The 24,629-nt window shown below is 41.8% G+C and overlaps 1 protein-coding gene across 1 annotated transcript in view; it reads right to left on the reverse strand.

Moving 5' to 3' along the window:
• SNTB1 (syntrophin beta 1) overlaps window positions 1–24,629 on the reverse strand; it is a 115,420-nt gene that overhangs the window by 20,675 nt on the left and 70,116 nt on the right. The window contains exon 3 of the mRNA XM_027684452.1: window positions 23,682–23,889. Coding sequence (XP_027540253.1) covers window positions 23,682–23,889 — 208 coding nt within the window. The remainder of the gene's footprint in view (window positions 1–23,681; window positions 23,890–24,629) is intronic.

Genomic DNA, 24,629 nt, shown 5'->3' on the forward strand with positions numbered 1-24,629 from the left:
ACCCAGCATCATAAAAAGTTTATTCACTTTAAGTAAAAATATATTACACAACAACATGAGAAAATTTTAAAATCCACAGAAACTGTTTAACTAAATACACAGAAATCCAAGTCCAGGGGACTCGAAAAGGGACAAAATGGTAATACACCTATTTTAGATAGCTCTACCATGACCCATGAGCCTTTTGCTATGCATAAAGTTGAGATTTGAAGGTCCATAAGTAAGAGCTATTTTGCTGTGAGACAGGAGACTCTAACTTTTTGATAATGTCAGGAGTCTTTCCAGGGAAGAACAAACAGGCAGGATGCATAGGAGATGGCAAAAGCCCCACACCATTTGTTAAGACACTGATTGCTTTTCATCTTAGAGAAGGTGACTATTGTGTTTTAAGAAGTATGCTGGTGCTTCCTGTGTAAAACACATTTTCTTCTATAGCAGAACCTTCAGACCATGAGAGCACTCTCTGAAATTAGAGTCATGGTCTACTCCTGAAAAGATCCAGTGTTGAATTAAATGATTTCTGTAGAAAAACCTGTGCGCTGCTTTTTTCTTCTCTTTTTTTTTTTTTTTCCTCCCCATTTTTATTGCTTCTCAGAAATTGCCAGGGAGAGCAGAAAAGGGAAGAGGACTTTTCATCACTCATGGGCTGTGGCAAGGAAGACCTGCCCAACCTGTAAGTCACCAGGACAGAAACAAAAGGCAAGTCAGACACAGAGGAAGGTCAGCACAGCCCAGCTCCACTAGCCACTGAGGCTCACCAAGAGATAGTGGACAGCTGAAGTTCAACTGACCTCCAAAGAAAGCTTGACTGGGAACAAACCTGGTCTGGAAGAGGTCATATTTTTAGTACTCAGAGGTCTCTTCCAACCTGGCTGATTCTATGATTGTACTTCCCTTCAAAATGGAGCAGTTCCCTTCCTCCAGAAAGCCAGACTTGCCATGGGAAAAACTAAGAAGGAGAGCAGCATGGTTGTCTGTCTTCCATTTCAGTCCATGGAGCTGTTTTGCACATGAGGATCAGCCACAGAAGAAGAAAGGTCATACCTGTGAGTGGCTTTGTGTAGGAGGCATGACAACAGATGGGGAGCTTTGGAAGCTCTACCACATCTCCTATACAACTGCTCAAGATATTGTTACTCTGTGGTGGGGGAAATGGGTATGTTCCAGAATAGCAAGAACAACCAATAATCATTGCTATGACCTGCAGGTCATATATATGCTGTGCATATACTATGCTATATATATATATATATGCTATATATACTCCAGCATATACTATATGCTGGAGTTCTGCTGTGAGCAGAGTTTTCTGTTCAGGCCAAGGTGAAGCATTTTTTGAGGGAGCTCATCACCATCACTGAGGCATAACAGTAATTGTACAGCAGCAGAATCCATGTACAGACACCATAGTTTAAACTTAGTGTCTCTGAAGAGACTATAATTTACAATTGAGTCTGACCTCTGCTGATCAAATGGGTACCACAATAGAAAAAATGAGTAATAATACCCATTGCCTCAAAAGATACACGCGTGTCATCTTTCAATTCAGTAAAACTCTGTGGATTTCGGAACATCATCTCAAACCCACTTTTCAACAGCTTCCAATCAAATATGAACGCTGGAGGTGGACTTTTGATTTGAAAGCAGTTTGCAGTTTTTAATGATGGCTGAAACATGAAAAATGCAATTTGAAATTATTACAGTGTCTGTTTGGTGAAGGACACATAATCATCGATGTCTACATTAAAACTACAGTGACGGAAATCTGTCCCACGAGATGTTCTGTGCCTTTCTCTATCAAATTGTCTTTCCTAATATTCCACCTCAGAAATAATGGTCCATCATGACTGGTACCTTTTGAAGACTGACAGATATGACTACTTTACTCAAGGGTCATAATAAATCACAAGTGCTTGAAGAAAAATAGTAGGGGAGCAATACAGAGAGAACAAGATGTTTCATTCTCATTGTTATTATGCTGCCTGAAGAACAGTCCAGAATACTGTGTCATTTCAGTCTGTGTGTCATCAATCAATATTCAGTAATACTGATAGACTTCAATGCAACTAATGACCTCAAGCAAATGAGTGAGTTCACTACACGCCTGGCACAAAAACATATTATCTTCAAAAACCACTGTTAAAATCTGTATGCTGTGCTTCATCACCTGGAATTTTGAACTTGCTGAGAAATATTTGGAAGCCTTATTGAAAAAGCAAAAATTCAATTAGAATCCTTAATAATTTGGTTTAATTTTGATAAAAATGTGGAACAGCCACAGATGTCTGAAAAAATTGGTGAAAATCAGTTACAATTTGAAATCCAATTCTACTTATTTAGACGCTTAAGTAAATAATTACCATTAAAAAATTCAATATTTTTTATGATTTATTTACCTGGTTGTCATTTTCAAAGCCATTCAATTATTTGGGACCTCTTTTATTACCTTTTTTAAAAATGGCTAGAAATTCTGTATCTTCACCAGCACAACAGACCTCCACAAGCTATCTAAGATACTCAAGCAACATATCTGCTTTTTGGGGAGGGGCAGGGGGCTTGGAACTTAAACACATAATTTCCATTTTAATTTCTCAAATTCAAAATTTTCTGATGTGCAGAATGATTTTTTTTTCCCCAGAAACCCAGCTGAGCTCCAAGAGACCTCTGCTCACCAAACAGGTTTGCTACACCTTGGCAACAAGCATGGAGAGCTGGGAGACCATCCAGTAGGTCTTCATGGTGGAACTATGCATTAGTGGATCCCAGGGTGCCAGTAAAGGTAGGAAATGAACAGCTATTTCATTTAATGTCCAATTCACTTTCTTTCATTCCTTAACCAAGACAAAACTGAATTTAAAATTTCTGCCTTTTCAGAGAGTTCTGTTTGATTTGGCATCTGTTAGTTTTCTAAGGGATCTGTAAAGAAGACAAATAGTATCTAACGAAAAGTACCACATGCCCCACTGAAAAGCTGAGAATATTGCCTTTCTGCCTTCCAAGATGGCTTAAGCCAATCACTGGTTCAGAAATATGAATGCCTACATTTATAGGAAGAGGGCTGAAGATAGAATCATGGAACCATAGAACTGTTTTAGTTGGAAAAGACCTCTAACATCATTGATTCCAACCATTAACTCAATTCAGGGGGTCAGTACGCAAAAGAACAACTGGCCTTACTATTAAAGACTAAGAGCCACCTCCTCATCCTTTGTCACTATGCTTCCTTACACATCCAATAAAGGCTGGAGATTCTCCTTAGCCCTCCTTTTTTTGCTGATGTATTTATAGGAACATTTTTAATTGTCTTTTACAACAGTACCCAGATTAAGTTCTACGTGGGTTTGGCCCTTGTAATTTTCTCCCTGCATAACCTCAAAACATCCTGGTAGTCCTCCTGAGTTGTCTGCCACTTCTTCCAAAAGCTGTAAACTCTCCTGTTTTTCTTGAGTTCCAGACAAAGCTCCCCATTCAACCAGGCTGGTCTTCATCTCCACCATCTCATCTTTTGGCACATGGCAATGGCCTGCTTCTGCGCCTTTAGGATTCCCTTCTTGAACACTGTCCAGCCTTCCTGTACTCCTCTGCCTTTCAGTCCCATGGGACTCTCTGAACCAGTCTCCCAAAAAGGCCAAAGTCTACTCCCCGGAAGCCCAAGGTATGAGTTCTGCTGACTCCCCTCCTTCTCCAAAAATTTAAAACTCATTTCATGATCACTGTGCCCAGGATGGCCTTCAGCTATCACATCACCGACCAGTTCCCAAATGAAAGGTCCATGAGGTGCCTTCCCGAGTTGGCTCCCTCAACAGCTGGGTCGGGATGTTATCTTCCACACAACTCCAGGAACCTCCTAGATGACTTGAAAGATGAACTCTGCTCAGGAGAGGACAGACTTTATTTCCAAGATTTGCCTAGACTGTTCTGTAAAACCTTCCCTGACAGAAATCCCCAGCTACTCTATCGTAGTCCTTGGCCAGTCTCACCATTAGGAAATTGTTGCCCATCCTAGAGCACACACCACTGTGGTCCTGGGGATACTGTGAGTTTAGGTATCATTACATGCTTTGGGAGACTAACAGAAAACTGAAATCTGTTTTTTTAGCTAAATGTAGTTTTAAGATGGTCATTACTCTAATCCTGCCAAAGTAATTTCAGGAGAGCAGTGGCCACAGAGGAAAGGGGCAAGTGGGAAGAATGCAGGAGAGAAAGTTCAGAGCCAGAGTATAACTCCAGTTTGTCACTGGTCTGTGATTTGCTGGACAGTTGTCATCACTAACTATCTGGTACATGAAGAAACACACACACATACCTAATGTTGCAAAAATAACTGACAAGGCAGCTTTAATAGGAAACCACTATTACCAACTCTAGCCAGACAAAGCTCCCTTGGGGATGTCAAGTGGGGCTTGAAAATCCGTCTGAGGTTTGCTTGGTATTTAAAATACATTTTTAATTCTTGCTGATACATCAAGCCTTTTTGCTTTGCTGACATGCCATAGTTTCACGCTTTTCTCTGTGGCTAGGAACATATAATAAAAATGAGAGCTCAGCTTTCATAAAGCCTCATTATTTCAGAAGATGCAGTAGAAGAAGTATCCCTAAAGTAAAAGCATTCAAGATATGAGGTTTGCACCTACGGTCAGGATGTGAGCTGACACTTCTCAAGAGGCATCATTTTCCCAGATCTGATACTGTTTATATTTTAAGACCTGACAAGATCACAGCCCAGGGATTTATGGTGACAACTCTTTCAGTTAATCTACTATGTACGACAAAAAAAAAAAAAGGCAAATATCGAAGGACATGTGTTAATAGAAACTATGAATACTCAGCAGAGCCACATAAGGAAGACAAATAAAGAATCTTCTACTCGGCAGTTACCTATGCTGAGCTTTAAATTAGCCACACAGGACAAATGGATTTAGTACTGTGCCATGTTATGACATCCAGATTACTAAAAAATACACAATTAGGGCCATCAATCTACAGATCCAAATCCTACAAATATCAGCAAATCACATGCTATAAGCTATGCAATTTTGAAAGCTAATGCTCTTTATCTGGTTCTAACTCTCGGTGCTTCATATTTTTTAAGTAATTAGAGCATTTAACTACTCACAGGAAATTCTACTGAGAACTGAACATTCTTCTAGAAGAAAAACTTCAGAGGAATAAAGTTAATTTCCAAAGTTAGTATAACCAGATTGCATGCTACAGGTTATCTACCTGGGGCCAGGATGGGAAACTAAAATTTCAGATTTAAGAACTATTCCTGGAATACCTAATTTAATAAAATTAAGAACTTCCTGGTAACAGCAAATAGACTTTTAGATCTCTTAACAAACATATCACATATCCAAAGGGAAAGTATTTTTGGCACAAGAGACATACAATCTCATGAACCAACTGATTTGATCAATGGAAGTTTCTTTCCTTCTGTGGGCTAATAAATCACCCTAGCCAGCAAGTGCCAGGCATTTACAAGATGAACTGGCTGAGGATAACACGAACATCATAGAGCTGCTATTACTTCTGCACCTACAAGAAAGTGGAAACTCCAAGAAGACAAATACGTGTGAATATTACCAAGTGACTGCACCTAATTCCACCCCTGGTGTTAGAAATGTACTTGCCCTGAAGTCTCTGGGAAATTTTACAAATTATTTCTCTCAGTTTTATTCCTAAGGTAGAGATAAATATTTATCTTTTCATTGAGACCTCTTTTGTAGTTTGTACTGGCTTAACATCTTACATATACTTGTATAAAAAATTTTAAGTAATTCAGTTGAGTAACACTGCAAAAAGAAAATTAGAAACTGTATTTCATTATATCATCATGGCTAGGTGTCATGGTTTCAGCAAGGTCCAAAATCCAATTCTGATTCCTAGCCCCCCTCCCACATCTCAACCCCATGTGAGATGGGTTTTCCAGACAAAAACACGAGACTCAATATGGGGGAAGGAATATATTACAAAGACTATACACATAAATAAATACTATAATACACTGCATACAATCTTAACTCTATATCTATCTCTACCATGACAGTAATATTTACAATGGGCCAAATCTCTTCTCTCTCCAAATAAAAGTCCAGGAGAGAAGAAGAAGAAAAGACCCCTTCCAGTCTGTCAGCAGCAGGTCTTTCTCTCTCTCTAGGCAGTAGGCTTTCTGTGTCTTCTCTTCTAGGCAGCAGTAGTAGTTGCTGGCTCTCTGCCAGCACACACGAGGGAGGTCTTCCAAGCCTCTCTCGGCCCCCGTCTTCAAACAGGGGGTCTTTCCATGGGCTGCGTAACCCCAGACACGGCCGTTCCACCACGGTCATATCACGAAGCACGGGGGTCTTCGTGACAGTCTGGTATCTTCAGGGGAAATCAAGCCCCTGTGCAGAGCTCCCATGCTCTGCCTCAAAGATGGCTGCCAGCTTCTCTGAAGCTGGAGCAGGGGGGGCCAAGGTCACCCCCCACACACACACATTCCTTCGGCCATCCTGGCTGAGCTCTCAGGAGGCCGGAGCTTCTTAGCTCCTCTCTGTAGTGCATACTGCACTTTAGGACTCCACTCAGTCCACCACCCCCTCCTCTTTCTCAGAGGGGTCTCTGGCGAGTTTTGGGGGTTTTGGTTTGTCCAGTTCTTACCCTCCGAAACTCTCTTCCTGCTGCTGGCTCGGGTCTCTTGTCCTGTTGCTGCTTTTCCTTCTCCTCAGACAACTCTGTGTCTGCTTCAGTTGCATACCGGCATCTGCTGCTTCTCTTGGTTCTTATCAGTTGGCTCTTTGCCACTGCTCTTCGGACACTGCTGTTCTGCTGCTGCTCCGTCGCTGCTCCCAGCGTCTCCTACTTCTATTTACAGGGAAGAAACTCCCCCAGCTCCTAGCTACAGGCACTCAGTCCAGTCTGACACTGTTCCAAGTCCCTGCAGCCCCCCAACTTGGGGCTGGGGGGGGGGCAAAGGCCCCCAAGGGGCCGGAGCCCCTTCTCCTCGTGGCTCACCACAACATGGCCACCTCTTCTTCCCACAAACAAGTACTACTGCCTCTTTTCCGGTCTCCAGAGATATGTTTATATTTTGCAGGAGCACTGATTGGTCAAGCCCCAAGGGTCACCACCCCCTGGGGGTTACCACTTTTCTTAGTTTCAGGGGGAAAACCTGGCTCAAACCACTACTTCGCGAACGAAGATCTGGGAAAGGCTCTATCCACATCTGTTACAAGCACGCTGGTGGCTAATAAGGTCAATACGAGATAGACATGTCTGATTGCAAAAGGCACAGCAGAAGGACTCCTTAGGTGGTATATTCTGCAAGACACAGTTCTTTCTGCGCTGTCTTCTCTCCTCGAGAGTGATCCTGCGTGCTTTCTCAAAGGAAGCAGCAGCGTTATAGATGGTGTGTCTCCAGGCCTCCTGACTGGAGGTCAGAGTAGACCAGTTATGATGATCAATATGGCCGAGGTTGAGATGTTGTTTCAGGGAGTCCTTGTGTCTTTTCTTTGGGGCTCCTCTCTTGTGGCAGTTCACCATAGAGCAGGATCTTAGGGAGGCGGTGATCTTTCATCCTTGAGATGTGCCCTGCCCAGCGCAGCTGTGTTCTCAGTAACATGGCCTCAATACTTGTGACTGCTGCTTGTTCTAGAACAGACTTATTGGTCACATAATCTGACCAGCGGATGTTAAGGATTCTATGGAGGCAGCGCTGATGGAAGCGCTCTAAGAGACGCAGGTGGTGGCAGTAGATGACCCATGATTCGGAACCATATAAAAGAGTAGACAGCACTATGGCTCTGTAAACACTGATCTTGGTACTTTTCTTCAAGTGTTTATTATGCCATACTCTTTTATGAAGCTTTCCGAAAGCACTATATGCCTTTGCTAACCTGTTGTCTATCTCTCTGTCAATCTTACCATCCGAGGAGATGAGGCTGTCTAGGTAATTGAACTGCTGGACTGATTTGAGCTCTGACTGGCCAATGGTGATAAGGGGATGATGGAAGACTTCCTGAGGTGCAGGTTGATAGAGAACTTCTGTCTTCTTCAAGCTGACTTCCAGCTCAAAAAGCTCAGCAGCGTCTGCAAAGCAGGATGTTAAACGCTGCAGGGCTGCTTCTGTGTGGGCAACAAGGGCGGCGTCATCAGCGTAAAGCAGCTCCCGGACACGATGGTTTAGTGTGGGCCTTCAGTCACCTTAGGTTGAATAGGCTTCCATCAGTACGGTATCGAATGTAGATACCATCCTGATCATCGAGGTCTGCTATTTAATAATCCAGAAATTTTGGTATGAAACTGCTGGTATGATATCCAATGCAATCCCATTTGCTATACTTCTAAAATGGGTTATGTGAATATTAGCATATGACCATATAATGAAATATTATGAAATATGAAATGTGACTGGATATCATACCAGCAGTTTCATACCAAAATTTCTGGATTTTTAAATAACATGTCCTCATTGGCTTTTTTATTTCCTTAGCTATATGGAAAACAGTCAGGCACAATTAACTATTCATCAGAAAACAATCTATTAATTAACACCATTCTGGGTGAATAGGTTGAAAATCATGTTCTTTGCTTGCCAAAAAGCTTCCATTCCTGCCTCATGTTTGTGCTCTGAACTAAACATAGTTACAGATACATGGCTTGACACAACTGACCAAGGCAAGAAAGAACAACTGCTGCCACGGTTGTTCAGAACCAGCAGCCAGCAAGGTTTTCTAAAGATAGGTAGGGGGTCAGCAAGGCTTCACCTCTGCATCTCCTAAAATTCCCTACTGACAGATCCTTGATTAAACTCGGCAGAAATAGATGAAATCCCAATTAAGATATTTAAATTTGTGGCAGATCTTGAAAGAGAAAAGAAAGAAAAGTGTGTGGGGGGGGAAGGAAGTTACAGCATTTTTTAGGCTTAACCTTAAAAATATAGGATCTGACTTCAATTATATTTATATCCTTTCAATTCTACTGACGTCAATAGATTTACTCCTAAATTATGCCAGATGGAAATCAGGCTAGCTATTACCACATTTTCATGCATACAACTAGCATCCCTTTAAAAGCACCATTTATTCAAAATCACATCCCTCAGACAGCAGGGATGCTCGCATAACCCAGCTAACATCAGAGGAAGGGGCAGACAAGTGATGGGGAATGCTGAGGCAGAGCTGCGTAGTGATAGAAGGAGAAAAGAAAGAAGAGATCTGGAGCAAACTTCATTTGCTGCTATCTGCTCATGCACATAACCTTCACTGCTGCTGAATCCTGGGCACTACGCTGATAACCTCTGGGGCTGACACAAGGAAACATGGTGGTTATTTGCTTCCCTGGTAGAAAAGCAGTCTGAGATCTGTGTTACTTCTGAGACTGGTATTCTTACATTGCACTTCTTAGCAGAGCAGCTTGTAACGCTATTGTTCCCAAAACTGTGAACCCCTTTTCAGGTCCACACAGGGCTACAGGTGTGTAACCACTATTAGTTAGTGTTTGTCTCCTTGTCACTGTTTTTCAGAATTGTTCACTCACTTGCATGTGATCCTGTACACACAACCCATTCCTTCTGCTTGTATTATATTCTTGCAAATATCCAAGCAGCTGTTTTCAGTTATTTGAAGGGGCTAGAAAATGAAGTTTTACTTGATGTGTCCAGGCTAATGGAAAATGATGAGGTACATGACCTTTGATGAGTGCAGACAGCCCCCTTTATCCAATCTGAAGGGCAAGAAGACAGAGAAGCTAATTCCTCTCTTTGAGATCTCCTTGCAGCTGTGAAGAATTAATCTTACAGAGTTATGAAAGGTACTGTCCCACACTTCCTTTCTCCCAGGCTCTAATTCATCTTTCTGCACTCATCCACTTGGCTTATGTCCCACAAGAACAAAAATCACAGCAGAGACACATCATCTGATATGTGGTTCCATGTCTCCTCTTTCCTCTCCTTGCCTACTCACATGTTTATAGTTTGCAGCAGATTCTGCAAATACCATTTATGCTGCAATCTCACACCATGGCATTCCATGTTTGGCTATTCCCTAGCCATTATTATACTAATGTATTTATTAATATTATATTATTAACCACAACATTCACCCCTAGAATCAGTGATGCTCTCTTCCTTGTTTCAAACTCTTGCAACAAAAAAGAATCCAACAGCAAGTCAGCTTATCCTCAATAGCCGGCTTTCCCAAAACCCACCAAAACAGGGGGCATCCAGACAAAAACATCACATAAAAGGTTCTCACACTACCCCATGCAGCTATGCAACCCCTCACCACACTTCTCTCTGCAATACTTCCAGCTTCTTCCACTTTTTTCCAGTTGCCTTTGCCTTGTAAACACCTGCCTACAGTTTTGGGAAAGCAGATTTAAACCTCTGTTTTGAAATTTTACGTGGGAGAATGTTAATGTAGTCTTTAATCCTGTGATTCAGAGATCCAAAGAACATATCAATAATAAGCATTTTTTAAGTGGAATGAATACACGTGTGTGTTCAAACATGAAGTTTTAATGTATTCCCCAACCTGAAGAGACCAGTGCTAAATCTCTCAGGGTGAAAGAAGCCAGAGACAACACCATAAAACGCTTCTTTTCATAATAATGTACAAGCTTTTTATTTTACAAACCAATAGGTATGCTTTTATTCCCATAGCATAACTTTCTACTCAAAGTGAACCTTTTAGAGCCATTTCCATAAACATCACTGGCATTTCCAGCATGAAGTACAAAAAAGCAGCTATAGCCACACTACATATCGGCAGCTACTCTGGCCAATGTCTGAAACTATTTTCAGCACAAGATCAACAAATGAATGTTTGCACAGCAGCATTTGCTCAGCAGAAATGTATAAACAAAAGAAACTCCAACAATAACACGATGCGTTCACACAGTTTTGGGAATGTTCACTATGGGTAACAGTCATTAGTGATTAAAGCCCAGGTGCTTCCTTCCAGAAGGGCTACTGTTACTGTAAGAGCACCTGAAATGCAGGGAATCCAAATAACATCTGAGGAAAATCTTTGGTAAGTTCATTTGTCTTCAACAGCAGCATCATCACATTGAGAGCAGAAGGCCCAAACTCCCATACAGTCCTTCAGACATACACCAAAAGAAACAGCCACTTTGGCTCCAGACCCCCTTTTCGTACCCTGACTCTTGAACAGGCATGCTGTACAAACCAATATGCCCTTCTAAAGGAGGGAGTGGAAATCCCTGTACTTAAAAAAAGTGTGCCAGGGTATCCACCTCGGTCTCCAAGATGGTCCTCAACAATCCTGCAGATGGAGCTGGTGAGAATGGCTGTGCTTTTGCTGAAGTTGCTGCAGCTGCTGTAAGAGTGTGACATCTAGGTACTACCACCTTTAGCAATGACTCTTCTGATTCCCATCTCAAAAAAGTTTAACTTCTATCGCTTGCTATACCTGTGACTCCACTGCTGTTGTCTGACTTTTCTGAAAAAAAGCTGTTAGAAGAGAAAAATACTTCATGACACTATTAGACCAAAAAAAAAAAAGTGATTTCACGGGATCTTTCAGCAAGCACAGCTCTAAAATCAACCGCAGAGCCTTCTATGGATCCTATTGAGTGGTTATTACGAAGGATGGTGTACCACATAGCTGTTGAAATTTCATGACTTCTGTGTGCCATGCTAGTGTTCGAAAAAATCCAGTATAATTCCAGCAGGTTCTTCCATGAGGTCAGGTGTGACAGGACAGTATCTAATTTCTCTAATCCCCTTGTATGTCTCTCAGAGAAGTCCTCAATGCCTCATGTGAGTGTGAGGCTGCTTCACTACTTTCACATCCACCCTCTCCAGATCACAGAAATGTTTCACGTTTGGGGAGCTCTACCAGGAACAATGCAAGGATGGGGCAGTTTCTCATACCTCTAAAGAACTTTGCTCTTCTAGTAGATTCTGTTTTGGATACTCCTACCCACTGATCCCCTTCTCACCCTGTCCCTTTCATCTGTTTCCTATCTTTCATCCAAAGTCTAATGTGAACACCAAAGATTGCATCTCTCTGTACTTTGGGGTTTTTTCCACTTGATTTCACTGGATTTTCTATTTGAAGCAGTAATGGTCTTTCAGCCTTATTGATCAGTTTTCATTGCACAAAGAGGAGGACACAAAATTGTGTGTGATCTGTAGAAATCAAATTTATTCTGTCTCTATTTCTCTGGGCCCTGCAACTGGTTGTTTAGGGCTTACCCTAAAATTGAAAATGTTGTTTCCTTATGTAGTAACTGACCAACTCTTTTGTCCTTTCCTAATCCTTTAAGTGAGGAAAACAGTCAGGAGAAGGATATTGTGGACATTGGGTCTATGGTCTGTCTCTCCATGAGCATAATTTCTGTCTCTCCCTAGATTTACAATTGTAAAATGAGGTCAAAATCTGGTCCTTCAAGAGAAATGTTACTTTTTGAAATCATTAGAAACAGTGATGCTGGCTGTTTGTGGTAATTCAACCACTGGTCTCAGGAATTTTACTTGTAAAGAAAGGAGAATTTTTCTAAACTATTGCTAAATAAGGGATCTACTAATAAAATAAAAAAATATCAATGCTCCCAAATTCCTTGCAATGCTATGATAGTCAATAGATCGTAAGCTCTGACAAGGTTAAATCTAATGTCATTCAAAGGCTGTTCCCTGAAGTAGATTCCCTTTAGGTAGTAGAATCATTGTCTTACTGTTTAAACATTCAGGCTTTCCTCTCTATTTCACAGTTCATAAAGCACCTTTATGGTGTTGAGGGTGTTTTTTTTCCAAACAGAGAGAAGGCAGTTTGTTTTTCCAGCTTTGATTAAATCCTACATCCCACAAGCAATGAACCTGTGATACTGTTCTACTGTTTTTAATTGTCTCCTTCTATTAAGATGCCAGCACTGTAAGTCTTTCCTGCAGCCCCAGCACAGTTTTGCTCTGTGCCTGGCACAAGCTCTGCCGGGTCTGAGGTTAATGTGTACACAGTACAACTCATTAGCCGTGCATTGCTATCTGAGCCAAAAATCAACATGATTGATCCAACAATATGTTTGGGCTTGGGACTAAGACTCAAATGAGGTCTCACCAAAAGCAAAGGTCAGCAACTTGGCACAAATTTCGCTGTGAACAGAGAAAGCTTTTCTTCCAAACTATTCATCAGGGAAGGTACAAATGACAACTAATACAGGCCTCATTAAAAATGAGTAGAGGAAATCCCTTGGAGAAGGTAAGGAGGCTCCCTCACTATCAATTTTTTTTTTTTTAGCCCTTTCCTAAAGCTTAGAGGTAGCTGTGGGGTTTGGGGTTTAGGAGACTCATTAGACTAATTATCGTGATGTGCACTATCAATTACTGTCCATTTAAGCAGAAGGAATAATTCTGCAGGCAGAAATAAATCTTCAGAACTGAAGAATCTCGGAGAAGGAAATAAATGGAGTTTTTTTTTAATCAGCACTATTATTTCTTTTAGTTAAAACTCCATTGTCAAAACATTTCCCATCTTAAAATAACTAAAATAAAACAATCATTAGTTTAAGAGTGGGAGAGAGGAGAGGAAACCTTTTCAATTGTGGATTTGTTTCAACTACAGTTATTACAAGGATTTTACTCATAACTCAAGCACTTATGCCACAGTCAGGCCCTGAAATCAGAACTTCAAAATATACTATTTTACATATGGTATCAGCATTTTTTTTCTTCCCCAGTAACCAATGGTGTTGAAAATGCTATTGATACAACAATTAGACTGTAAAAGAAATACCTCCCTGCAGTCTACAGAGTTGCTGTGTTGCAATATAATTGTCTAATGGCACATTTTTGTAAGGGCTGTCATGGTATTATGGGTATAATTTTATTTTTACAGGATTTGATAATAAGGTAAAAGGCTGGTATTAATAGCCTTAGGAACTTATTACATAAACAGAGGTTGAGTATTAAAATTGAACTGGATTTGTAGAGGTTGCATTGAGTGAATGTCTTGCCAGGTTGAAAATCATAACACATATAACTTTTCCTCCTTCACTATTTTTTTAAGCTCTCTTATTCTTCCAAAGGTCAATCCCTCTTTCCAACAGAGAACACAACTTCTCCTCAAGATATATTTAGAAAATCTGTTTATTTTTCTCTGTTAAAAGTTGTTCAGCAAAACAGCATACAAGGCATATGCTACTTCTGCTTGTACCAGCAGTGATACTCTGCTCTTCTGCAACACCCCTCGAACATTAATCAGCTCATCTGTCCTAAAAGCACTTGTGGGTAGAGACAGCACATCTCTGATTGCAAGCTGAGTGGGTGAGCAGGATGGGGCAATACTATGCAAAAAGATAGGGAAAAAACCCAAATGTTTCCCTCTAAATTAGAATATTTTTACTAAGAATAGCTCCATTTTTGCCAGAAGTTTTCCCTGGGGAACAGCTTAGGGACCTGGGGAAAGAATGGCTGCAGGGCAGAGAGAAGAGGCTTTTTTATGGCCTATTCTGCTGCTTTCTGATCTATTTATTCATGCCATTAATCAAAAGCTGAAATGGGAGTATTGTTGTGCTAGAAAAAAAACAAAACGATGACTGGGGTGAGAGGAATTCATACTGGGCAAAGCCTGAAGGTCAACACACCCTAATGGGCCCCTCCATTCCCCTGAACGTGATTTTTAACTTCAGGAGACAAAACCAGCAAATGAGAACAAGGTAACTTTGAACACAGAAAATTCAGCTTGATGGGAATGTAATGTTTGGAAAATCTAGGATTTTCTAAGACAGACAATCCCCTTCCTTTCAAGCTTCTTACATGCAGCCTGTAATCACAGAAGTGCAGACAAATGAGCAAATAGACAGAGTGCAAGGGCACAGCTCTTGCAAAACTGTTTCCCAGCACCCCTCATATCGCACTGATACATACTCAGGGTAGATCAGCCCTGGGAATGTAAGAGTAAGTCTGCCTGTTCCATACAAGTGAAGTGGGATGTAGGGGTTGAAGGATGTCCATAGGGCTGCTTGGGTCAGTGCAGTCAGTGGGGTCAAGGCTCAGGGCTTTCCTCTTGCTCAGGCTGTGTTTGCCTTGCTCATTGTTTCAGCTGAGTTTGCCCCAAAGCCTTTACAGAAGCCTCCTCGCCCTGGACAACCACCCCACAGCGTCTCCAAACACCCAGGATGAGCTCCACACCTTCCTCAACTTCATGCTGGTCTGCCTTCTCCCACCCTGCATCCCACAGCTGGGCAAGAACAGGTGCTCCCCTTTTCTGACCCACCACTGCTGACATCCTACTTGCATCAGTGAGAGGAGGCAGAAACACACTGGGGCAGAAGCAGACCAGTTGTTTTGGTACTTAAGTGCTTAAAATAATTGGGAAGGGCACCCTCTGCTCCCCACTGACAGCAGGGCTGGATTTGGGTTCAGTAGAGGTCTCTGCTTCCTTATGCAACAAGTGTTTTATTAAGGGGATCATGTTGCATTTAAATCACATTTGAAAACCAAGGAGCATCACTGTCTCCAATTTCTTCACTGTCTTTCTTGCAATATTTTCTGTCAGAGGCTGAGAGAAAAAAGGAAGCCTTTTCCTGGCTCTGAAGGAAGGGGATCAAAGCCTTCCTTCACATCATACCTATACCTTCGCTGCTTTTTTTTTCCAATGAACTTTACTGCAAATACGTTCGAACACAGACTTTCAAACCTGTGAAGCCCCAGAAGGTGAGCTGACCCAATATGTGAGCGAGGGAAGATGGACCCTTTTGGACAAATCCAATTGCAGCTGCCAAAGCAAAAGATGGAGAGGCCCAACATCCTGAAAATTTAGCAAGATCTAGGAATAAAATTCCTCATCTACCAAAATCTAGAAAGCACCTTGTCCAGCAAAATCCAGCCCAGCCAAACAGCAGTTCCAGTTTGGGTTATCTAGAAGAAAGAGCTAAATATTCATGCCATGGCAGCCACAATGTTAAAACAGCCAGTGCTCAGGACCACATCAGGATGTGTTCTGGACCACACTGGGACGTGGTCCCACCACCTTACCATGCTAAAGAAAGCAAGACAAACAGCTCCCACATCCCAAGGAGGCACTGAACTCCCCATTTCTTTTTGGCATCCTCTCCTCCATCCAAGCTACAGCCTATCATTTCCCCTCTCAAACCCTGCCCTGGGTTTGCTGACCAGACATCTGCAGAGGTCCCTCTCACAGCATAGCCACAGGCCACCATGGGTCCCACGTGTGGTTCATGTCCCCCTGCCTGCACAGGCACATGTGCCAGAGCAGGAGCCACATCTCTGGGCTCAGAATTCCTCCTGATGCAGGAAGGGAGAAGTTAAATAAAGCTTCAGGGCGGGATCACTATAAAAAGGAACTTTCTCATCATTCCTGGGGTTCATAGGAACAGCAATAGCAATACACTGTATTTTATGGAAAAAGTTAAGTCAGCCATAAGGATGGTTAGATTAAAACTGAGGCAGAGGGAGTATGGGAAGGGTGTGATTACCTCTGCTGGGATACAACTAGAACTAATGCAGCCCTCATGGGAAGGGCAAGAGGATAGGGCCCAGTTTAAACTGCAGCTCAGTTTTGCAAGAATAATCTCACACCTGAAGGCTACCACAGGCACAGGAGTGCTCACTTGCTATTTAACTGTGCTCCATAATTATCTAATAGAGGGGTTTTCCTTCACTGTAACAGCCAACTGTACTGCAGAAATACAGACTTTCAAGTTCACGTCTTTCATGCATTTACCATCATTTTCCTATAATTCTTCATTATTTACTTATTCTTCTTTCCAATTCCCTTGCAGCATGTCCATCTGACTTAATTTTATGATTTGCTTGTCAATCACTGGCATGGGAAAAAATAGCATGTATATTATGGATAAAGACTGGCAAAGCCTTTAAAACAATACAGTGAATGAAAAGGCTGTTTTCAGCCTGAGCTTTCCTTAATGTAGCCATTTGCTGAAGGCACCTAAAGCCAAGAAGAGAACGATGTCGCTCCTGATAAAAGTGGCCTGTGGAGGAACCTCGCTGAAGCTGAAGAGGAAATTACTCTTCATGCTATTTCAGGTTTACGTCTTTCCTAAGAACAGGCTGATTGTTATCCCAGATAATGAGACTGTTAATGTAATTAAGAGCTCTGTTCTGGTGTTTTACAAAACAAACAAATAAGTTCCGGTATTAATAGGCTGCAAGGTTAAGTGACATGGGAAAAAAGCAGGATTATTCACTTGGATGTAGGTGCTCCACAGCGAGTCATTAGCTGCTATTTAGAAGTGCAATTTCTAATTTAGGACACAATTTTCCAATTTGAGGTAGGTATAATCTCCAAAAGGTCAGATTAATTTTAAGATTATGACCAGATATATATTATCAATACGAGAAATTGCATCCTTCTTTAACTACTGACAACAGGAGGCCAGGGCCAAATTGCCTTGCTCTTCTTCCTGGGCATTATAGGTGGGTAATACTTTCAAACCTGCCCAGATCATCAGTAAAGAAAACAGGGATTTATAGAAAAGAGAAAAAAAAATCCTGTAGAGACTAGACATTTCAAAGAAGACCACCTTACAGGAATGTGTAATTTATTTGCAAATAAGTTAGGCACTTCAGTAATAAGTTTTTGACCATATACCCATGTTTCTAGCAGGCTATTTATCTGGTTAAATCATACACTGATTTGTACTGGGTTAAGAACAATACAACCCAAAGCTTGCTGCAATCTCAGCCTAAACATGCACAGGTATTTTCCAGGCCCAGAAAAAAGACCTGGGGATTAGTATAACGTGGATTTTATTCCTGAAAATGCTGCTGTTTCAGATTGCGCAGCCTGACGAGGCAGCCACCCCACAGGAAGAGTTACACGCTGCCTAATGAAGCAGCAGTTTCCCGATCCCCTTCTCTGGGCCACAGGTTCTCACGACTTGTCTTGCACTGGGACCTGCCTTTGTCATAAAATCTGCAGAAAGCTAATGGTGTCCCTCCGAAAGTAAGGAGTTTTCTACCAGCACTGCCGGTAGAATGATGGAAGAACTGAGAGTGCTAAGGAGAACCAGCTACAACCACAGACATGGCTCTGCCATGTTTTTCAAAATGCTGCCTAGCAGATGCTGTGCTTCAAGAGAAGGTGGTTGAAGTCAGATATAAATAAACAAAATCGGATAAAATCAGATTCATAATGTTAAATAATGGCAAAATATTTTAACTATGTGGTGGGCTGGTGGTTTTTTCATGCAAAGACATTTTAAGCTCACTTTTACAATTTGGAAATTATATAAAACTTTAAAACTGAAGATCTTCTCCACTTCTTTGAAAAGTCATTTGTCTGTGATGAGAATAACAATGCAGCTCTGTTACTGTCTACTTATTTTGCTAACCAGTGAACATGCTTCCAAAGAAAACGGTAAAACAGAAACATTTTCATTTCACAGTGGGGAAAAAACCAACCTCAAATACACTTCTGTGTCGTTTGCCTAAATCTTGTTTGGACAGCTTGCACGTCTCACAATATTTCTGTTATCACTAACTCCTCTGAATTAGAGTGAGAGCAGGAAGATAAATATAATACTGCAACATACAGCTCGATACAGAAGATCACTCTGCTGTGATGCGCCTGCACTTCAGTGCTAACACAATGATATGGTTATCTAAGATTTGAGGAGACTGAACAGCCTGTAATATATTAACACACTTTTCATTTTGGAGATAGTGTCAGGAGCTGAAAAACAACTCCAATGCACCGTGCTGATTTGCTTATTTCCCCTCCAATATCAGGTCTTTTCTTACCTCTAAAAGCCACACCAGATCTGAGGGAGCAACAACATGCTTGCCCTGCCCAGGCAGAACAACATGAACAGGAACTAAGTGCTGGGGTTAAGATCTAATGAGAAAAGCCCATAAGAGCCTTTTTTCTATAGCTTCAAAAATTAACATTCTAAAAGACAACTTGCAGCATTTCCTATTTTTAAGTTTCTCAAACGAGCTTTGAGATAATTTTTAAAAGTCCACTGCCTGTAACACATTTGACCTCCAGAGAAGAAAAGAGTCTCTGTCTGCAGAAGCACTTTCTCCTTCTTCCAAACCTACATTTAAAGTGTCACTGGCTCAGAGAGGACAGGGAGAGATGCACAGCTCAGTGTTTCATTTAGGGTTTGTTTTTTTTTAACTGACCCAGCTTGAAGCTGGCGCCTGGCTACAGCTTCAGCTGCCCCTGAAGCCAGTAATGCTTTTGCTTGTGTGGCTGACTGCTGAATTGGCAAAAGCTACCTTTGCAAAACCCCTTTTGCCAGAACACCTTTTTGTGTTTGCATTAAAGAGGCAAAAATTTAGATAAGGCTTTTGTCAATGATATCTTGGTCTATTGGAGCAGACGTTAGAGAGTGATAAAATAAACTACAATTTCCTCAGTGTTTTAGCTCTCCTCAGAATTTGCTCCTCGTGAAGGAACTCAGTGGAAGGTGGATAAGCATAAGGAGAAAAGCAGCAATCCTGCTTCAGCTCCTCTATAAGTCATAAGATGTCCAGAAGTATTTTAAAAAGGGGGAAAGAAAGCTGGAGAAGACATTTCTACAAGGCTTGAAAGCATTTCTGGAAAGAAAAGGAACAATTAACATACACATGGAAAAGTTCCTCAATCTGGATGACATTACTAACTTGCTTTTTTTAAATTTAGGTACTAAATGTATCTTTATAGAGAGCAGTAAAAAAAGAGCCTGGAAATATTAAAACCCACATGTAACTGTTCCCTCATGCTTTGCACAACTGTTAATTGCACAGGTCTTGCTGAAATGTAAAAACAAATACAGAAAATATAAGGTGATGAGGAGTGCACACACTTCATTACAAACCAGTACTTGATATTTCTCTTAGTTACAAGAGAAGTTTGAGGACGCTGGTGACTAATACAACTCCCTAGTCCTTGGTCAGCTTTAGAAACCCTCCTCATAAGGTCAAGGTCAGGACAAGGTTACTTCCTTAATAAAAAGAGGGAATATGGCATCTCTAATGATTGCTTCTGGCTGTTTTTCTCCTTATCTATAAGAAGGCCACAGTGAGCATTTGGTTTCTTAAAGTGATGCAGAGCTCTTTGCTTTACCTGCAGACGAACTCTCGCTGCCCACCCCAGGGTACAGCCAGGGACCTGAAAGTGGATCTGCAAGATGAATGTTTCAGGCTGAAGATCACAAATTTAGGGCTGCCTTCACAGGGAAGTTCAGTTAAGGTGGTAGAATCCCGTTAGCATGCAATTACTTAGTACCTTAGATAACCTACTATTTATTTTAATGTTACCCACTGAGGGAGGCTCCCCTAATGAATCTATTTTTGTAGTATCATGAAGGTTGAAGTTTAGAGCTAAGTTTAGAGCAGAGTCATATAAAAAATGTCAAACCAGGAAATAGCTTAATGAAAGAAGAGAGTAATCACAGCAAATTACAGTGAAATATCTATGGGATTACATTTTGCATTCCCTAAACAAGCAGAGGAATTCATCTCACTTACAGTCGTTCCATTTTGCTGAGAATTCACTGTAAGGAATGTATGTCAGTAACATAATATGATGCCATAATAACTGTCTTAAAAGTTGCAGTCTAGGATGCTTTTTTGACTCTGTGGGAAGCCCATGCTGGAGCAGGCTCGTGGCAGGACCACTGGCCCCATGGAGAGAATAGCCCACCCTGGAGCAGGTTTCCTGGCAGGACTTGAGACCCCCATGAGGGATCCACACTGGAGCAGTTTGTGAAGAACTGCAGCCCATGGGAAGGACTCATGTTGGAGAAGATCATGGGGGACTGTCTCCTTGGGGAGGGAGGAGCAGCTGAGGGCACTTGTTCTGTTCAGCCTGGAGAAGAGGAGGCTGAGGGGAGACCTCACTGCAGTTACAACTTCCTTATGAGGGGTAGAAGAGGAGCAGGCACTGATCTCTTCTCTGTGGTGACCAGAGACAGGACCAAGGGAATGCCCTGAAGTTGTGTCAGGGTAAGTTTAGGTTGGATATTAGAAAAAGGGTGGTTGGGCACTGGAACAGGCTCCCCAGGGAAGTGGTCACAGCACCAAGCCTGACAGAGTTCTAAAAGTGCCTGGATGATACTTTCAGGCGCATGGTGTGACTCTCAGGGATGGTCCTGTGCAGGGCCAAGAGCTGGACTCTATGATCCTTGTGGGTTCCTTCCAACTCAGCATATTTTGTGATTTTGTGACCCCATGCTGGAGCAGGGGAGGAGTGTGAGGAGTCCTGCCCCTGAGGAGGAAGGAGCAGAATAGACAATATGTGAAGAAATGACCACAATCCCCATTCTCATCCCCCAGTGCCACAGGGAGGGGAGAAAGATAGAGAAAATCGCACATACAGTTGAGTCTGGGAAGAAGGGCTGGGCAGGGGGAAGGTGTTTTTTTAAGTTTTGGTTTTATTTTCTCATTAGCCTTTTCTGGCTTGTTTGGTAATAAATTCAATTAATTTCTCCCCAAGTCGAGTCTGTTTTGCCCATGATGGCAAGTGGTGAGTGATTTCTCCCTGACCTTATTTCAACTCATGAGCCTTCCTTTTATTTTCTCTTTCCTACTCAGCTGAAGATGGGGAATGGTAGAGCAGCTTTGGTGGGCACCTGGCGTCCCACCAGGGTCAACCAACCACACTGGTATTCATGGTGTGCTCCCAAAAATCACTGCAGAATTTAATCCCTCTCTGCTGACAAACCCAGGTTTCACACAAGGAGCATCTGTAGTCAGCACATCATCTAGCTGCCTTGAACATCTCCTCTGAAACAGTATATAAAGAGTTTTCATATATACAGGATATGCACCTTCTTCTCCCACCCTGCAGGTTATCACTCTTTCATCCAGGCTTTCCAGCCCACAGTCCAGTTGTAGCACTAACAAGAGAAAAGGAATTTCACATTGCTTTTTGCCATATGTAGGAATTTTCTCTACTTTTCAACAGGTGTCCAACATGAGAGAAGGGTGGGAACTTTTGACCCCACTCCATTACTACTGCACAGCTCTGGAGGGTTTTTAGTGAGAAAAACATGTTGGATTTTTAGTAACAATGTCACTGTAAATCTCTCAAGGCTAATTTTTGGTGACAGCCACTGTAAATGCCCTGGAACATGCACAGAGCCACAGCATGACCTTAATAAAGGCAAACCAAGTTTCACCATTAAATTTCATCAAGACCTTGAAATGGTCTATAATGAGTAACATGAAATAAGATTTCAGTCTACAAAATAAAAAAAAAGCAGAAAAAAACATGTGAATGGGATATTGTGTATTAACAGTAAGAAGAGGAAATTCATAAACCAGAAGCATGCCATGTGTCCATTTAAGATGATCTGTGAAAATTATATTTACAAGATCTATGTGATCTGCTACAAAGCAGTTACCCTTTCAGAGGAGAGGATTTTGCAACAGGAAAAGCCTCTTATATTCAGCTTTTCATAAGTTTATAGAAATACAAAAGGGAAAACAAGATTAAAGATTCCATGGCTGTACAGTTCAATACTGTTAAAATTTACTTACCAATTCTTTGGTGCTTTAACACCAAATTATTTCCCCACATTTTTACATTTTTTACAGCACAAAGCCACAGAGTTGTGCTGTCATCCCCATTCTGCAAGCCTGGAGGGAAGGACAGGAAAACATACAAAATCTGCCTGAAAAGTTTTGTAATCTTTGTGTCACTGCAAGTGGCGTGGACTGACCTGTGTTTTGCTAACAATTAATGGTGTGCCTTCTTAAAGGACACTAGATAGAAATACGGCGCCTGTGCCTGTGGCTTCCATATTTTCATCTACAAAATCCAAAATGGAGTTAAAACACACAATAATTTTTTCAGGGCAATTGCAGTCATTTTTCCACATCTGTCCTGGATGCATGGGTTGAAAGGGCAGTGTGTATATAGTGGCCATTTTTCCACACACTCCAGTTGGAGAGGCACAGATGCTCTGAACAGCTGCCCAGGCAGTAGCTGGATGGGAATTATTTCTAGGCACAATTCTAACACTGTTACTGAAGTAATTCCACATTTATCAGTTGGTACAGTGCCTAAAACAAATTCTGAGACTACTGATTTAAAACCAGATCATTTCATACTGATGCATTCATTGGGTGGTCTTTCCACAGCCCTAGAGATCCCAAACTACTTTTGAACTGAACACCAGGTTTTCCCTGTGGCATAAAACATTTTGATACTCAAACTTTGCAAGATGGGTGAAAGTTGCCATTGCAAGCTCAGCCTTCTACAACGCTCAGCTCAAACACAGGATTGCAATTAAAGAACAAGCTCCTAGGCTTAATGGGGACACCATCTCCTGCTCCAGACCACGCCCAGCTCCTGTGGCCAGGCACAGCAGAGGTAGACCATGGACCAAGTAAGTGGGTACTTCCCAAGCTGGGAGCGGGAAGGTGACAACTCATATACATCATGGGACTCATAACAGCAGGTGAGCTTGGGGCTGGTCAGTCTTTGTGACTCATGTCCCATACCTGAACTTGACATGACACTTTCTGATCTCCTGGGAAAGTCTTTGCTAATTGGCATACAGAAGCAAAGACTATGGGGACCTTCTAGTTTTCTATTTGTTTGGGTTTTGTAAAGCACAAAAACTGGAATGTTAAGAAAAGAAAGGTCTTCAAGGAAAGCTAAATCAAACCCCAGAATCTCATTTAGTCTCTCCACTTCCAGACACATCTGAATTCAGGAACAGAGTGCAAGAGACGGAGAATTTAGAAAAGAAAAGAAGAATGTTTTCATTACCTTTTCTGCAAGCCAGCCTAGATGCCTAATCTCTCGACTTCCAGCAATCCCTGTTTTACCCAGCTGGTCTCTGACCTCTGCAATCACCCTGGGGATGAGCTCATTGACACTGGAGTGGATGGCATTGAACCAGGCCTGGGCTGTCGCTGAATCCTTACTCCTGAGCACCACGGTGTGCTTGGCATCAGGTGAATGAACTTCAATAATTCTAGAAAAATGGGGGGGAAAACATTATGTTCATTCATACACTGTTAGGCAGCTAAATTTATTACCTCGCTTAGTGATATCAATGAGTTAAAAAGAACAATACTAATATTGAGACCTAGCACTAAAAACTTACCTTTACAACATCCGAATACAGGAGGATCATCTTAACTGAAGCCAGGTCTGTAGTGGCATTATGATAAAATCCTTGAGAAGGGGATTTGCCAACGCTGATGCAACCCCATATGCAGCATGTCAACAGGAGTTTCAAATATGTAGGCAAGAGCAATATTCACTCACATGGCAGCCACCCAGAAACGCATGGAAGATGATTGGGGAGAAGCCAGGGATAAGTGGCTGCCTTCTGTAGCTGGGCATCATGGCACAATCAGACTTTTCATTTTGTTTACTTTACATCCAGAGAGATAAATGAAAACCATTCCTCCTCCCAAGTAGAGACATTCTCTTAGGATTGCACTGTGGTTTCAGTGACACCACTACGCATTAGCCAGAGGCTACTGCAACTGGCCTTCTCCAGGAGTTGCCAGCATCCTCAGTGCTCCATTTAGATCCTGCTAACAGTGGCAGCAAGAAAGTGCTAACCACAACCATATGACTGCTGCTGGCAGGCATTTTTTGCAGATTTTCAAACTCCCGTGAAAAGAGATGAGTTTTTTTCAAAAAAACTATGCCTACTAGACCATCCTGTGGGTTTCCACCCCACCACCATGGTTTGAAATGCAC

This window comes from Neopelma chrysocephalum, unplaced genomic scaffold, assembly GCF_003984885.1.
Source record: "Neopelma chrysocephalum unplaced genomic scaffold, ASM398488v2 Primary Assembly neopelma1_66, whole genome shotgun sequence".
Classification (NCBI taxonomy): Eukaryota; Metazoa; Chordata; class Aves; order Passeriformes; family Pipridae; genus Neopelma; species Neopelma chrysocephalum.